Raw genomic sequence first — 18,104 nt, 5'->3', positions numbered from 1 at the left:
GGTCTTTCATATCACCTCCTACCTGATCCTTTTAACGGGAAATGCCACAGATTTAACCTGGGATGATCTGCAGATAAAGGAGTTATAATAAATAAATAATAATAACATTCGATTTATATATGGTAATTACTCTACCCATGGCTCTTCCTTAGTATTCTTAAGCCAGTCACTTTCTCCTAGGCTGATGTACCTCACAGTTTTGTTGTGGGGATAAAATGCAGAAGGGTGAACCACGTATCCTGCCATGAACTCCTTGTAAGAAGAGCAGGCCAAAAACTATATTAGATAAATGTGGCATAGCTGGCACCTGCTGATGGACAGAGAGGACCCCAATAAAAGTGAGCTGTGAAACAGAGTTCCTCTTCCACTTGGGAAAACAGGCTTCCACATCAGTAGCAGCTCCTTATTCAACTCACCCAAGAAGAGCCTTATTCAACTCACCCAAGAAGAGCCTTATTCAACTCACCCAAGAAAATCAAGCTGCATCAAGAGAACCTCCAGAAGCTGTTCCATCCATGGCTACTCGCATACATAACTTTTGCAATAGGGCTTCTCAACATGCAGAACTGTACAAACAGCATTTTTCTTTCTTTGTGGGTCTCTCTGGATTCTGCCACTAGTATTTAAAGTTGCTTGTAAATATCTCAGATAACCCATAGCTAGAAGAGTGAGTGTCTGTTGTGTGAAAGGACTTTGCAGAGAACATCACCACATTTTATAAAAGCCCAGCCTTTCGAATGGATTTGCATTGTGTCAGGAAATGTGCAGGTTGACCCTGTTTTTTCCACAACTGCTGATGTTGAATTGTAATTCCCACCCTAGTAAAGGTTAAGCCAGACAAAGTTTTTTTCTTTTTTGTTCCACAAGCCCTTTCCCAAGGCTCTAGTTGAATGAGAAAGATACAAGAGATAATATTATTGGATCCTCTGATGAAACTAATGTGAAATGTGTAGGGATTGGACTATAAATATCTATCAGGATTGGATAAATATTTTTTTTACCTGTTATTATCCAATACATATTATCTGTCTTGTACCTTTGCCTTTTTGCCTATATTGGTTTAGTTTCAGTACCTCAACATGAAAATGGTCTGAAAATGCTGTCACTTTATAGTAAGATGCAGTGCCACCAACATTTTTTTCCTTAGGCTTCGTTCTTGCAACAAGATGTACAAAGCACATAAAGCCACTGCAGAGCCTGAATAAATAGGACTTCAAACACCACAGACAAGGTACAAGTTAGTTTTATTTATTTATTTAGGATGGATTTGCATACAACTACTCAACAAAATCCCAAGGCGTGTAGACTTCAAATATTTAAAGGAATAAAATAAATAAATCTTCTTAACAAAGGAGTACTATTATTTAAAAAAAAACTTGTTCCGATTAACAAGCCTATACTAAATTTCAAGTCAGCAGTGTAATAAATAAAGACAGCACTATACATAACATAAACCAGCATAGATAAAACAAAAAGCAAACAAATCCTACATTTTAGCAAACTCACGAGGAGTCTTTAAAAAAAATGAGAATTTCATATATATTCTTTGCTCTCTCGTACAATATTTGTCTGTTGAAGCCTGCAGCAAACAGTTTACACAATGTAACTATAATAAACCAACACCAGGCATAGCACACTGGGAGCCAAGCTAGAAGTGACGCCTGACACAGGTTGGACACTTGTCAGCTTCCCTCAAGTTTTGATGGGAAATGTAGGCGTCCTGGTCTCGCAGCTTCACTCTCCGACTGCTGTCCAATGGACTTTTCAACTGTCACTTGTCCAACATTCCGCCAAGCTGCCTACATTTCCCACCAAAACTTGAGGGAAGCTGACAAGTGTCCAACCTGTGTCAGGTGTCACTTGTAGTTTGGCTCTGGGTTAGTAGCATACTGGGGTAACTTAACCAATTTTCTTGGATGACTAATTTTTAATTTTTTTCAAAAAAAAGGTTGTTCCATTGCTGAATAGTCTAGTTTATATTGGTCCTAAATGGTGTAATTGACAGAGCTGCAGAGTAGGAAAAGTTGCCCTGCAAAAACTCTAGGTCATCCCCTGTGGGTTTTGTTGATCTCTGAAAAAGGAAGCTGACCTTTTGGTGAGCATATCAGTAACAGGCATATGCATATATTTCTATATTCTCCTGTTCCTCAAACACACAGGAAAGTGTGAAGAATATCCCTTCTGTTGAGACAGAGTGTGGATGACTGTGCCTGGGGTGTCTTCCTGCTGTGGCAAGATCCTTCCTATTTGCTAATGTAGCTGCAAACGATTTAGGGTGAGCAGAACTTGCCCATGAAAAGGATGCTTTTGGTTTTGTTGTGCCTGATGAAGAAGAGGAAAGGGTGTTCTGCTGCAAACAAAACTGCATCCCCTTCACTTCGGCTGGCTATATCAGCAACACTTGAAGCTGCGGCTTCTGTACCCTCTTCATTGATGTCAACAAAGCACTTGTGGAAAACTTGAGAGAGAACCAGGTTGTTTTGGTCAGACATTCCACTGAAGTTGCTTTGGCCTGTGTTGAAGGCATCTGTTACCCCCATGTGGCTCAAAGTGGACTTTAACTCATAGCTGTCTTCTAATTCGATCCTAGGAAGATAAACTCGTACTTCAGTTTCCTCCATTTCTTCTGGGCTTGTCCACTTAGAGAAAGTCTCGGACGTCAATGTTTTTTCTAACTACAGTTATTTAAAGAGAGAGAGATCGAGAAATCAGACAGCTGGTCAGTAGAAACTATATTCAGCTTTAGACACTAGTCTAAAATATATGTTCTGAGTTAAGCATGATCTGCTTAACTCAGAACATGTATTTTGTACCCCCAGGTCCAAGTCAGCTATTTTTGTCTGTTACAGTAAAAATTTACACTCTCCTAATGATCATGAAGAGGTATATAAATTGATCATCATCATCATCATCATCATCAATATGAAAACTGCAATCCTAGGCCAGTCATTCGCAGCTTCCATTGTCACATCTATAGATGTGCATGCATCCATGTCTGTTGTAGAAACATTGCCCAACTATAACTGAATATGCACTATTCAACGAATACTCTAAAACTTACTGGATTAGTTTTTCTTCTTAGTTTTCTTTTGAGTTTTTGATGGCTAGAAATAAATTGTCCTCCTAATTTTGTATAACCTCACATGACGTGATGCCTGTTTGAAAATCTTTTTCCTGGTTCAAAAATACCAAGGGCCAGTTTCAATTTAAATAGACAAATCTGCATATTTCTTTCCATACTGTCCAGTTACTAGAAGAAAGTGAAATCCTTTGAACAGCTGAGCTCTAAACCAAAAACATAATTCACTTTTCATAACTAACTTTCTTTTTCTTACCATTTCCAAGCCAGTACTGTCATCACTGATGTCATCTGGGAGTAGTATAAACATACTGAGGTCATTATTTACATATGGGAGTTCAAGAATATGAGTCTGGACTTCTTTTATGTAGTTCCAGTTAAATTTACCATGCTGGAACATCATCTTTACAACCTTACTCGTACTCTGTAAAATGATGAACATATCAGTTAATATAAAGAATGTTAAATCTCAAGGAGAACAAAGTGGCCGTCATCACACGGGCCCTTATTTCGTCAGTTTTGCACTAGAAATCGTTTCTTCTGTTATCGTTATTAGAATGGATTCTCCCATCTTTTGACGACTGCTTGCACTTTCAGTCAGTCACATTAAAAGGGAAAAGCGCAATTCAACTGTCAGTCAAAGTGCCTCCAGAAACGGGGCCCTAAAAATCCCACCCCCTTAAAAAAAAATTTTCCCCGCATATTGTGTTATATCACTCTTCTATTATAATGTTGTGCTGGGCCAACCCAAAAGCCAACCATGATAGGTAGCAGAGGTTTCCCACCCATGGCAGAATAGCGCTATAGCGTTATAGTGCTATAAGGCTGACTTTTTAAAAAAAAAAATACTTTGAGGCTTAGTTGTGGGTCGCGCTGGGGCAGGTGGGAGTGTAGGGCAGGAGAATCAGTGTTAGGTGAGACAGATGATCAGGGAGAGTGAGCGTTTTGGTGTTGCAAAGAGTTCATAGTCGATCCAGGGCATTCACATGGAAGTGGATAAAGATGACATAAAGAGTCACAAAGCGTGAATTGGGGAGAATGGCGAAATCGCAAGAGAGCCGGAATAAGGTGAGAATTCAGCGGCAGATGGCGCTAGTTCGGCGCTAAATTTATGGCCGTGTGACGACGGCCAGTGTCATCATGCACACACACACTGGGGGAGGTACCTTGTTTATATTCTCTATTAGCAAAACCATTCTGTATCATCAGAGACATACTAACTGACTATGGTGGATTGGAAGGAACTTCCTGCCATTTGTTAGTTCAATATTATACAATTCTGTACCTTGTTCAGTCTGAAAGGCTGTTCTGTTGTGGCTTCCTTCTTAAATGTCTTTGACCAATTTCCTCTGAAGTATAGTGCATTCACCAGGACCAGTTGGGTAAGTGAATCTAGGGATCCCTCATTCAATAGATTCTGTATTTTACCTTTTCAGGGAGAGGGAAAACTTGTCATCATATGTTTCTTCAGCTTTTTTTTCATTGCATTTATTTAAAAAATAGCAATAAGTTTGGGGATTATCAGTTTTGAGAAAAGTGTTCTTAGTTTTAAGAACTCTGTAGTCTTGTCCTGTCTATCTCAGACTTCCTTTTCCCAACAGATCTTCATTCTTTGAACTTACTTCTCTCAGCTGTCTAAAGATTTCCTTTTCTCTTGCCATAACTGGAACTCTCTCCATGAACATCTGCATAATCTGTCCCTGTTTTCACTTGTTTCTTCAAAACTGGTAATTTTTTAAAAAAATTATGTAACAAAATGTATATCCCTTTTTCTGACCTCGTAATATTTATTAATTTATTTACTTCATTTATACCTGCTTTTCTCCCCAACAGGGACCAAAGTATCTTACATCATTCTCCTCTTCTCCATATTATCCTTACAACAACTCTGTGAGGTAGGCTGAAGAGACACCAAGGCAGCTAACAAATTAAAACATGCATACTAAAACCACATGATAAAACCATTAAAATGAAATTGAAACAAATAATTAAAATGGGTAAAAATAGAGCTTAAAAACATGAAAACAAAAAAACAACAATTAGTTTGACAGTCGATGGACCTTGAGTCCTCTGAGGTGCCGCACTAATCCCCCTTTTAAAGCTGTCTATGCCTGTTGTGATCACTACATCCTCTGACAGCGAATTCCACATTTAATCACTTGTTGTGTAAAGAAGAATTTCCTTTTGTCTGTCATGAATCTCCTGCCCATCTTGCCCTCTAGCATTTTGTGAGCAGAGGAAAAGAGTTATCTCCGTCCACTCTATCCTGCATGTAATTTTATAAACTTCTATCATGTCTGCCCTTAGTTGTTCCTTTTCTAAACTGAAAAGTTCTGGACTTTTCAGTCTTTCCTCATAGGAAAGGAGCTCCAATCCCCTAATCATCTTGGTTGCCCTATTTTGTATTTAAAACAACTTCAATGCGAACAGCAACTCAAACAGCTTGTACACCAATCTCTAAGCCTTGTTCTGGAGGCAACGAAGGTCATGTGATCTTAGGCCAAGTTAACAAATTACCAGTTCCTTAACACTGTTAAATATAAGGGAATGTCTCAAATTGAAATGATATCGCTACAGTAAATATGCTTCACTGCCTTTGTATTCATTTTCATTTACCCTGGCTAATTCCTCCTCCTCTCTCTGCCCATTTTCCATTTCATTTTGTAGTTATTTTGTAAAGTACCATAATACATTGATGGTGCTGTATGAACATCACAGTTTGCAATATTAACTTATGGAGGAATACACATTAAACCAGTCCTATTGAATTAAGCTGGTGCATTGTTCTCATAATTTTCTTTTCATGTGATGATCCCGATGTGTGCTTTTACACACAGGGCTGGCCAGTATAATGGAAATTCAATGCTCTCTTCTCCACCTTCACTCCCTTTGGCATCTAAATGAGTGTCAACTCACAACTGAGCAAGATCAAAGGATCCTCTAAACTAGCTATCAGTAAAGACAAGAGGTGGTTTGGTCATAGAGCACCTTCTTTGTACACCGATAGTCACAGGGTTCAGTTTTTTGCATCTCAAGTTAAAGAATTTTAGGTAGCAGGTACTGGAAATGACCCTTGTCTGGAGAGAAACCAGAGTATAAAATGACCCTTGTCTGGAAAGCTGCTGCCAGTCAGAGTAGACAATACTGAGCTAAGTGGAACATGGTCTGACTCAGGGCTTTTTTTCTGTGAAAAGAGGTGGTGGAACTCAATGGGTTGCCCTCAGAGAAAATGGTCACATGGCTGGTGGCCTCACCCGCTGATCTCCAGACAGAGGGGAGTTTAAATTGCCCTCCGCGCCGCCAAGCGCCGCTGCCAATCTAAACTCCCCTCTGTCTGGAGATCAGGGGGTGGGGCCACCAGCCATGTGACCATTTTCAAGAGGTTCCGGAACTCCGTTCCCCCGCGTTCCCCCTGAAAAAAAGCCCTGGTCTGACTCAGTATAAAGCAGCTTCTTATGCAAGACATTAGTTTGAAATTTCAGTGGTCTTCAAGAAAGGAGGATGAATTTTGCACAAATGTTTACATCAATGGTTCAAACACAGAACAAACCAATGTTTTAAAAGGCAAGAAAATAAACTAGATAAGGATGATTACTTAAAATGCAGAACAGCCATTTTGAGCTCACCTTCTGTCTGACGTTCCACCCAGGAATTAATTTCGTTTCTGACTTCATCTGACGCTTTCTGAAAATTTACTGTTTGCGGTTCTATGTTGTAATATTTCTTGACTGATTGTAAGTATTCCTTAAAGGAAACACAATTGACATTGTTAAACTGATTCCATTTCATTCTATGATTGGCTCTTCTAGGAACATACGTGTGTGATGCCCGGACCTGTGTATTTTCCTGCAATAGTTAACTGTAGCTTTGGAGAAGAATGTGGAAGATACATGGGAGAAAAGGGTTAAACATTCACTCTTTAAAGCGCTCATTCTTGGATGCAAGTTAGCTTTTAACAACCCCTCCCAGACACCAACAGGTGGGTCTTTTGGATCCAGCCTGGCTGTCACTGAGCAATTCATCATACAGGTGCAGCCTGTTCTGTTTTCTAAGAGTCTGTCGCATATCTGCTTGCCTTTAGACCACACCTAACACATACAATGAATTGATGAAAGGGATTGGAGCACCGCCACTCATGAAGAGGATGAAAGCTATTTCATTCTAGTACATGAGCTGATGAAGGTGCTTACTTGGGAATATCAGCTTCTTTTCTGCCGTTTTTTTTAAAATGCAGATTGAGCTCACATTTAAGACAACATGGCTTCAACCCACTGGAATTCAAAACCAGCAGAAAACAGATCTGGAACAGCATTATCCAATCCATTCCATGTATCCCTAACGAAGTCATAGAACTCTTTCTGCAAATGCATTTGATTTTCATTTTCCACAATAAAACAAAAGCTCCACTTACATTTTTGAAAGGCGCTGATCTGTCACTGTATAGTTGATTGATGCTTCTTAGCAGGATGTTTCGAGAAGTTTGGTTGATTTCTTGGCTAAGCTCTTGAAATTCTGAGTGGATATTGTTTGATGCATTGAGTGGTGCCTTAAATGAAAAGAATTGCAGCATTAATTGAAACTTATGTCTGATAATAGTTATTGATTGTGTCTATAATATTGCTGTGTATTGCACTGTGCTTTATGTTGTCTCTCTCCTCTGTCCTCTTATGGGCTGTTTTCACACAGCCACGCGCCCAGAAGATCGCGCAAAACTCATGGTATAAAAGCGTCTTCCTAGTGTGATTTCCTGGCACAATCCCGTTTAATGGCACTTTTTCTGATGTCATCAGGTCATAAAAGGGGATTGTACAGGCAGATCATGCTAGGAAGATGCTTCATGCTGTGAGTTTGCGCGATCTCCCAGGATGTGTGTGAAAATGCCCATGTACTCCCTATTTTGTACTCAACAAGTAAATGGTCATGGAACAACCAGGGACCAACTACAGGCTTGATGGTTCCATACAGATAGATGTCCCTGTTAGAAAACTTCCTATCCTGCTTTTTTCAGTAGCCAGATGGGGAGAACAATGTTCCTGATATCATGAGGAACAGTTTGGGAAGGTCATAATATCTTTAATATTAATCCATCTCTGGGCCTGTTCACCTCTCCTTGGCTCCCTGGATCACCAGATTGATACTGAATTTAGTGGAGACCTCAATCTGCGCAGAGGTAGGCCACTGCAGACCAGAACTCCTGAGCTCAAGCCATCTACTGGCCTCAGCTAGAGATGAGCGTGAACTGAAATACGAACCGAAATTCATGATGAACCAGGCTGGTTCATGGTTCGTGAACCAGTGGTTCGTCAGATCCCATTTCTGATGAACCGCCACAAACTTTAGGCTGGTTCGTTTGGTTCATTTTTCAGTTCATCACTGCAGATAGCCTGGCGCTGATCAATCATTTTCCTAGGCAACCGGGGATGGACTTCCTGCAGACCTTCTGCTGACCCGGAAGTGGTGATTTGCTGGCACGGAAGTGACATTTTCATGAACCAAAACGAACTGATTCGTGAACAAGGGCAGGTTTGTGAAAGTTCGTGGTTCGTGTAACGTGACGAACCATGAACCACATAGTTCATTTTTTTCCCTGGTTTGTGCCCATCTCTAGCTTCAGCCTCTTCAGGGATTACAGGTGTGCCCCACTGTGCCTGGCTCAACCTCTTTAATAAAACTCTATTTGGAACTAGGGAGTATAATTACCTTGGATGTCACCATATATCTTTGGATGCACCATTACCACCCCCAAAACACTCCCAGAGATCTGTAGTCCTCAAAGTTTAACACGATGGACTCAACATAGAAGCAGAAAATTAAAAGTGCTTAAATTAATTTCATTTCCGAAGGGCATAACTAGATAGATATGCTTAAGATCTGTTTGAAATCCGTGGATGAGCACTTACAGTGAAATCCTAAGCAGACTTACTCCAGTCTAAGCCCAGTGAAATCAGTGGGCTTAGACTGGAGTAAGTCTGCTTAGGACTTTCCTGTTCTTTTAATGGGATGGGGCATTTTTAATGTCATGATTTTTATTCACATTTTCAACTGAATACTTGGTGAAATTCTAAACTGATCATAGAGAGATTGACATCCATCAAGAGAACATGCAAGAGTCTACAATCTTGAATACATGTACTGCAGAGTATAAGAGTCTTTAAAATATGTAGGACTCACTTCTGGGACTATGTGTACTGGCAGAGGCTCTGACTGCTTATGGCATGTCATTTGACCAACTATATACATTTTTACAGTTGAGAACTAAAACGGGACAATGCATCACATGACAGTACAACATCTTATCATCTCTGAGTTTGTTTATTCTGCATGCTTTTTCTACATGAAGCTTTTACATTAAAATGTTAGCGTGAAAACTTTATAGAAGTTAGGACGCACACTACTCTTGACCTTTGGAATATGTAGGCTTAATGTAAAAAAGTCAGATCGAAAGTTGAAAATAAGAGCGCAATGCCAACTTTTTCAAACTTTCTTTAAAACTAGGCAAGCAAGCATACATCTTAGAGACATTTGATTTTTTGAATAGATACCTTCTGGATAGAAATGCAGGGATTATACAGAAGCTCCTCCATTTTGGAATATACTCGATGTTTTATTGTTCTACCGGCTCCTGTTCTTCCAGCTTCTTTAAAATGAAACACCTGCAATTAGAATTGATATAATGAAATTCATTAGGCTTATCCAGTCAACTCATCTCAAAATCCATCAGTAATGTAAGTAACCTGAAAACAGACACCACATGCAAAGGGGTTATGCCTTGTACGTCAGAATGGCTCCTGTTACTATGGCTGTATAAGAAACAGCCAGTACATTCCAGTGTTTTATCAAATAAGTTTCTGGCTTATCCTCTGCTGCCAGAATTCCACTTCAGCTCAGGAAACATTCACAGTGGTATCTAATGAAGGGAGCTTGGCTCTTGAAAGCTTATACCCTGGAAGCTCTTTGTTGGGTCTTTAAGTTGCTACTGGACTCAAATCTTGTTCATCCATAGCAGACCAACATGGCTACCCAGCTGAAACTATTCACAATGGCAGTAACTCTTGCCTTTTCCTGGGAGAGAAGAAGATATTTCAACCATATAGGAACAAAGGTAGCCCCCTGGAGACTAAGGTTGGCAGGTTCTCTTACCCTCCCAGCAGGGGTGGGGGGACCTGGCACTCACCTTTTGGGATATCTTTGTGCACATGCTTTGCTCTTGGGGTGGTGCAATAACATCACTCCTGGGAGTGACATTGTCGCATTGCTCCAGGAGCGTGCCCAGGAGGCCTATGACTGTGCCTTTGCCCCCTGCTGGCCAGGTGAGTGGTGGCAGGGCTCAGGGGATCTCCCATCCTCACCAGGGGACCTAGGATCCTTACATGAAGAATTGTCCTCACCCAGCCTCTTACTATTTTCTTTTTACCTGCTACTGAATTGCTGAATTAAGTTAGGTCTGTTACCCAGTATAGCATAAGCACCCAAGAAGAATTCAGCTTTCTACAGTCACTAGCATTCTTTTAAAGGGCCTTGTTACAACCTAGAGTATTTCAAAAGCAGAGGATTCTAAATAATGGATGAAATCAAAAAGACCTACTTTAGGTTACTTGAGAATGCACCCGCAAGAAGTTTTGACTTTTTAAAATGACAGACACCTCCCCTCCTCCAAATTTCATATCAGCTGCTTTTGAAATCCCTTTCATTCCTATAAAAGTTTGCTATTGTAGTGGTGAGAGAAGGGTGGTAGAATGTTGCTCTTTGACAAATACAAGTCCAAAGCACAGTTTACAGGTGTGGTGGAATTAATTATATGGTATCCTAGACTGAGGTATATCATTTAGCAACATAAACAGTTTAAAATCTGCCACATGCAAATACCGTCCAAGCCTCCACACCTGTTTTCAAAGTGGGAGGAAAAATGCATCCAAATAAAAGTGGGTGTGGACATTTCAAACACCATTCTGCATTTCAAGTATGAGGAGGAAGGATGCAAAACATGGTAACATGGCATATAAAGTGCATCTTTGTGCTTTAGAAGTCATCCTCAGCCAGGCCCCTTCCTCTTCACTTGCATGCCTGTTGAGGGCCAACACAAGTGGTTTCCAGTGGTTTTCTAAATGGGGCAGAAACATTATGTTCTAGGTTTGGGGATAACCAATATGCAATCCTATCTGCTTAATGGAGATTGTAAAAAAAATTGCATGATGATAAAGCAGTGAGCAAACTCGAGAAAAGAAAAGATATGATCCAGACATCTACATAAGAGGAACACTTTCAGGCTTTTTTCTTTTGTATACAGCTCTCTGTCCACCTTTTCAGAGCAGCAGTATTCCAAATGATGTTCCAAATGACCAGAGCACATGAGTGTGCTTCAAGAGACTTGAGGTGCATCTTGAAATGTTTAAACCATCATCCAAATCTCTAAATCTATCAGAGCGGGAAAACTCCATACCATTTAACTTCGTTCTGTCCCATCCTCTAGTTCTGATTTACTGTCCAAAAGGGTGGGCAGAAGACAAGGGAGCCTGGCTTAACTGGGCTACTCCATTGCTGCAAAGAGAAGGACTGCCGAAAGCTGATTGAGAAAACAAGTGAATCTCTGTAAGAGTCAAGCACCAGCGCCTCCAGTTTTAATCTTGGGGAACGGGGTACATGTGCTTCACTCTTGGGAATTAAAAAACAACAATGCTGCTGTCTGCTCACAGATGATTTTTTATACAGACTCCCTTATAGGGGGCAATGGGCATCAACAATTACAGCACACTAGAGCGTGAGGAATTTCTTAAAGCATTTACATTGTTAACAGTTCAAATTTACCTCTGCTACCTGCTCTGCAGTACTGCCTCTGGCTCCAAGATACACAGCCGCCATAATAGATGAAATACTCCAAGGTGAAAATAAGAGGTTCTTGTCGTTATGAGTCTGACACACATGCCTGAAAAGGTCAAGGGCAAACCCTGTGTTTGCCATACTCAGCGTCTCCATTATTGTTCAAATCTAATAGAGAGAGACAAAGAAATTTCAGACTGACCATTCATTTGTTATAAGTGCATTTCAAAGACACACCGGAAATGTCAGATACAGGCAGACCCTGAAACTTTCCAGAACAATCCATCACTTGAACCACAGAAAGTGCTGTTTTTCTCTATTCATCTTGTGCCATTAGATATTACCATTGTGGTTTAAAATCTCTTCCTGTCCAAAAGCCCTTTGTCATGACACATTGACTCCACAGTAGAATGTTTAAAATATGGTTTCAGCTATCCACTGTTTTTGAGTGCCAGGCCTTTAACTGAATCATGTGCTGTCTGCTCTTAACTTGCACAATGCATGCTGGGTGCTCTAGCACATGGGTAGAAAATTATAGTCTTCAGAGATCAACATGTTTTTTAGACCCATGTGCAAGAACTTGTATTGTGCGTGTCCCGAGCTGATGGCATATGAACTAGTCAATGACAAAATTGCACATATGATTGTTCCTTCATTATATGAGAAGGTATAAATAGCCAAGCAAATCATATTTTCCCTGCAATAAAAGGGGGATCTCTCTTTCCCAAACTTTTGATACCTAGTACACAAGTTTTTCTTACTCAGTTGAAATTGGAGTTCCACATTTTATACCTCTGTGTGTGTGTATGTGTGTGTCTGCCGGGCCCCCCACACACATGTATGAGGTTTTTTTTCAGTGGGTACGTGCCAGCACAGAATAGCAGCACCTCTTTACAGAGTACCAGAACCACATTTTAAAGGGAAAAAAAGCACTGTGTGTGTTTGTGTATGTATTTCTTGCTTTTCTAATAAACTATGGCATACTCCACCCTTCGTTTGCCCAGCCAGGCAAAGCAAGAACATGATTTATATGCAATTGTGATGATTCTGGAACACCCTCACAGAGCACAACAGACACTGGTGTTTGCTTGAGTTAATTCCCAAGAATCTTTTCTTTACTGGGACTTGTGCTGGTGGGCTGGGCTGCCTTCAAAAAACAAAAGTTTTCTTGTCACCATTGTTCCACAGATTACCTGCCAGTTCCCAAGGACTTTTCCTGTCAAGTTTATTCTTGCCTTTCATGTTCTCAACTATTCTCTAACTCTGTGCTACTTAACATATGAGTTTCCCTGAATTTACAGTACTGTTCTAATCTGAGTTACTCTCTTAATCCTGTTAAATTCAGTAGACATATAAGAATGTAGCTCTGCTTAGAATGGCAACATGAGCCACTCACATACTACATTGTTTACATTTTACAAGATATCACTTTTGGTGAGCCTCAGCTATTTAAAATCTCCTTTCCTGTTCTAGTCTTATTATTATGTGTTTTCTGGTTTGTGTTTCCCAAAATGCCTTCATTTGAGTTGTTGCCTTTCTCTGGACATCAGCTTTTACAGCCACGTGCCAGAAACAATATCTCCATGATGAGAAAAGTCATATGTACTGAACTTTTCTGTATCAAGAAACTGTTTAAAGCATAACATTTCCATCAGAGAAGAATCTCAAAGCAATCATTGGCCGTTTTCACGTCTTACCAGCCGTGCAAAATCACGCAAAACTCCCAGAACGATGACATCTTCCTGGCACGATTTCCTGTCATGACTCTGGATTGTGGCACAATTCGTGCTACAAACCAGAGTAATGACGGGAAATTGCGCCAGGAAGACGCTGTTGTTCCGGGAGTTTTGTGTGATTTTGCGTGGCCAGTAAGACGTGTGAAAACGGCCATTATCATCTTTCAGTAGCAGTTTAATGTCCTAGATTACTTGTCAGGTAGTTTCCAGTCTTGGTAGCATGCAGGGCCTGTACTGCTTAGTATCAGCAGTACAGGTGTGTTAAGTTCCTTCAGATGTTTTAAAGGAGAGGGCCATTGGCAAGTACTCTGATCCATGGCAGATACATAGCTATCACCAGGGGTCATTTCCTAGAAAAAGAACTGCAGGAACTCATTAGCATATCTCATTAGTATATGCCACACCCCCTGATATCACCAGAAGTGTGTCAGAAGGCACCACCCACCCCTCAGGCCCCTTTCCCCCCAAATCTCCAGGTATTTCCTTAAAGCAGAATGAACTCAAAGTAGCTTACCCTCCTCTGGAAAGCCAGCCCTACTTGCTTGCACTCACTCACTCATTTTCTCTCTCTCTCTCCCATGAGTCACAAATGAAAATAAAGCAAGCAGCAGAGCAAAATGAATTCAAAACAGCTTATGTTCCTTTGGAGCCCAACCCCACTTGGCTTGCACTCACTCACTCATTTTCTTTCTCCCTCTTTCCCTCTCTCTCATGAGTCACAAATGAAAATAAAGCAGCAGAGCCTGCTGCTAAAGATGAGGACAGCCAGGAGGAAAAGGAATCACGTGGGCGGGGCCAAAACCCACGTGACTTCTTTTCAGAGCTACCGGAATGCCGTTCTGGTGCGTTCCACCTCCAAATGAGCCCTGGCTATCACATTGGCTAGAACTTTAAAACTGCATAATCAAATTTGCTGTAAGGATAAAAGGTTGTTGTTGTTGTAAGGATAAACCAGAGGCAAGGAGAATAATGTTTAACCAGGAAGACAAATATAGTGCGAATAAGTGTATATATGTGTATGTGTAAGTGTCTAGTCCCTTCCCTTGCAAAGATATGCATTTTTGCCTATGGGAAGGGGTTAGAGACTTTTTAAAAACTGAAATATGGGAATTCAGAGAACCTGCTGCACCTATCATTACAATAGTATATTGATATAATAATATTATAGTGTTGATTTTAAAAAAATCAAAAGTCCTCCCCCACCACTGGCAGGGGAGGAAATGGCTGCCATTGGGACAGAGTCGGCGAAAATGGCTGCCACGTGAGCCGGAAAACACAAACTTCGCCACCCACACAGCAACCATCCCAGCAAAGCAGGTTTGAGAAAGTTCAGAGAAAAGTTGGGGAAACCCCTGGAGGTGCACAAATGCAATATTATGCTGTGGGTAAACAGGAAAAAAACCTGCTTCTCCAAAGCATTAAACTCAGGGCAGATAACCCATGCATTAGATACCTGTATAGGACTGGACTGTGAACTATCTTTCTATTCCTTTTATCAGTTGCACTAAAACACGCTGCCATGCCATCACTGTTCTTAAGGAATTAATTACACTCAGTACAGTAACAGTAACAGTAACCCCAAATCATAACAAAGAAATGAAAATCTATCATTTTACATACCTTGTTGAATGCAGCAATAAACGCAGGCACTCTTAGCACCTTCCTGTAAATCAAAGAACAAGGCTGGCTGATTATATAGGATTTCTCACCACTCCCACGGCAACTTTCTTAGCTTGTCGAGATGTATGGTGCAATATACTTTTGCCCCAAGGAAATGTCTCCATGGAAAGACTGAAGTGTCAGAGCAGAGTGTGACTTAGCTGGAATGTAATAATGAAATCATAATATCTGTATGCCCAAAACTGCTATGTCATAGGATTGCTGGAGAGTGAATCATTGAGTACTTGAATAAGAGCACTGAGGCAACTTTTGCCCTGAAAAGTGGGAAATCCCATTAATTTGTCTTTCGTTGTATCTATTAAATGTTAAGGCTGAAACTCTCAAAGCATATCGATATGTGCATATTCATACAACAAATATTTCCTGGATAACATGTCAATAAATGAACAGAATGATACATTTTTGGTTTCTGGGATATTTCTGGGACACATTAGACACACAATATAAAATATACAAATCACACTCTGAATTAATTCATCCAGGCCTGCATTCTGCAGGGGGCCCCAAGGTTGTGCCCATGGGCTATGGGTGCCATGGCACCCATCAACACCTTTTTTGGTTCTTGCCAACTGTTTTTAGAAAGTGAGTAGGGCCAAGTAGGGCTTTTTGAGTTTCTGATGTTTATGGTATAATGCTAGTGATGGCATTTTGTAAATTATTTTACCTATACAAATAACAGAATGATATATTAAAAAACACAATGAGCTTCCTTCTGACTAAACATGATAGGTAAGCATGGCTGAAAAGCTTGATGCACCTAACTAGAACTTGTATTGAAGTAATCAAATCTTTCCAGTTTGAATATATTTTTATAATTCAGGTGGCGGTTGATGATAACACCACTATATCAAATTGAATTCACTTTTCAAAATAATTCCTATCAAAATCTGGCCAGAATAATTCTCTAACTGTACACATCACGTGTGTAATGAATGCTCGCTCACCTGTCAGCACCAGCTGTCATTGTTACAAGAAGTAGTGCAGGCTGAAAATATCTGGGCTCATGAGAGAAGGGATTATCTAAAGTGGAAAAGATGCCAGAATAAGCATTTTTCCTTTTCCTTTTGTATAAGCGTGTTATATTCCTGGAAAATGAAGACAGATATTACCAGATAAGAGTTTCTTAGCTAGCTCAATATGTATACTAATTTGTATGTATGCAAGAAAATATTTTTATACCATATGTTAATTTTAAAAGGTGTCCCATTAAACAGCCTGTCTGAAATGCCGAAGAGCTACTATCAGAGTTATGCATAACTTTATTCCCTAACATGTAGTTGGCTCCACTTTCTGTGGCAGCCATTTTGTGGTTGCACCCACTGACCTCTGTCAGAATTTCAAACGTGCCTGCATGTGCAAAAAGGTTTGAGACACCATAAAAAAATTAGAATTCCAAGGTGGACAAGATGTTACAGCACTGATCAGTGACTCTGCTAGGTAAAGACTTCCAGCTAGATGGCAGAATCCTTTCCACAATTATGGCCTTCTCCAGAATCTTTACTAGCAGCTTCATAAGATGGAATCAACAGACAAAACTTTTCACAGAATCAGGGAAAGCCTATGTGAACAATTTCCAGTTGTTTATAGATGGCTGAAGCCAAACAGAGAGAATTGCCCTGATAACTGATAAACAATAAACAGTGACTAGGGAATAACATGCAAGATTTGTACCATAATTTAATTGTACATAATATCTTACTCAGGGTTTTTTTTCTGGGAAAAGAGGTGGTGGAACTCAATGGGTTGCCCTCTGAGAAAATGGTCACATGGCGCGGCCACCAGCCATGTGACCATTTTCAAGAGGTTCCGGAACTCCGTTCCACCGCATTCCAGCCGAAAAAAAGCCCTGATCTTACTTTTGCAAAGTTTACTTTTAATGTAGTAAAACTGTCATAGCTTAGTTCAATGAGTTTTTTTAAAAAAAGGAGCCAATACTCGCATATAAGGTGCCAATTTCCACCACCACCACCACTCCCAGACTTGAAAAAAGGAGCTGGTACTTACTCAGTACCAGTGAGTACCATCACACACAAAAAATCTTGTGTCAATGTGCACATGAATGCTGTTCTGAGGTGTAGCTACATCCCAAAGATTCAGTCAAACCTGTTCCTTGCAGTAGCTTTCAGTTCTGATTGCTATCATCTGGTGTGAGCTCTACTTTCTTAGAAGCAAATGTTTTCAGGGAAAAATGTTTATTTATCTGTTGCTAGGTAACAACCTGGCAGCAAGCCTACGTTCCCCTTGTATACACCTTCTCATTTGTATCTGCCTAAGCTGCGCCCTTTTTATCATACGTGACCTGGTACTGTTAACTTTCAAGTGGCACTCCTCAATCCTCAAAGTATGCACCTTGTGGATTTTCAATAACCTTTCACAGCAACTTTCAAAGAAACTATGACTCAGAATCAGACAGTAGGAATTGTATGTTAAAAATTTTACTCAACATTCAGAACAAATGCTTTGGTGGGCATGGGACTTCTCTTGAGTTCATTTTTCACCCAAGGATAGTTAGGCTGCTTCTCTGAGACTCTTTCCACATTAGTCAGTCAGTCTCAGGGCTTTTTTTCCTGGGAAAAGAGGTGGTGGAACTCAGGGCCAAGCTACACATGACGAATGACACTTGAACAGCAAGTGGATTGAGTGGAGGGCAAGTGAACAGGGAGAAATACACTTGCCATTCAAGTGTCATTCGTCATGTGTAGCTTGGCCCTCAGTGGTGGAACTCAGGACTGCACAATGACATCACTTTGGGTCAGCTGGAACAAGGGGGGAGTTTTTAAAAGTTTAAATCG

The 18,104-nt window shown here is 40.4% G+C and overlaps 1 protein-coding gene across 1 annotated transcript; it reads right to left on the bottom strand.

Annotated features, from left to right (window-relative positions):
* Positions 1 to 1,272: 1,272 nt before the first annotated feature.
* On the bottom strand, positions 1,273 to 17,420 carry LOC129333131 (serpin B10-like). The gene is made up of 9 exons (XM_054984563.1): positions 17,317 to 17,420; positions 15,253 to 15,295; positions 11,885 to 12,064; positions 9,622 to 9,732; positions 7,491 to 7,625; positions 6,706 to 6,823; positions 4,365 to 4,507; positions 3,336 to 3,503; positions 1,273 to 2,675 (listed from the first exon to the last, which is right to left on the bottom strand). Exons 3-9 carry the CDS (start codon positions 12,050 to 12,052, stop codon positions 2,271 to 2,273), a joined length of 1,248 nt encoding a protein of 415 aa, XP_054840538.1. The 5' UTR covers positions 12,053 to 12,064; positions 15,253 to 15,295; positions 17,317 to 17,420; the 3' UTR covers positions 1,273 to 2,270.
* Positions 17,421 to 18,104: the final 684 nt, after the last annotated feature.

This window comes from Eublepharis macularius, chromosome 7, assembly GCF_028583425.1.
Source record: "Eublepharis macularius isolate TG4126 chromosome 7, MPM_Emac_v1.0, whole genome shotgun sequence".
NCBI lineage: Eukaryota > Metazoa > Chordata > Lepidosauria > Squamata > Eublepharidae > Eublepharis > Eublepharis macularius.
This window is presented reverse-complemented; position numbering and strand designations above follow the sequence as displayed.

Bases quoted from the DNA above. Each gene is read 5' to 3' on its own strand.
- LOC129333131 (XM_054984563.1), bottom strand. From the start codon at position 12,052: ATGGAGACGCTGAGTATGGCAAACACAGGGTTTGCCCTTGACCTTTTC. The intron at 9,733-11,884 runs GTAAATTTGAAC...TTCTAATTGCAG, and splicing joins CTGCAGAGCAGGTAGCAGAG to GTGTTTCATTTTAAAGAAGC. The intron at 2,676-3,335 runs GTAAGAAAAAGA...AAATAACTGTAG, and splicing joins ACAGTACTGGCTTGGAAATG to TTAGAAAAAACATTGACGTC.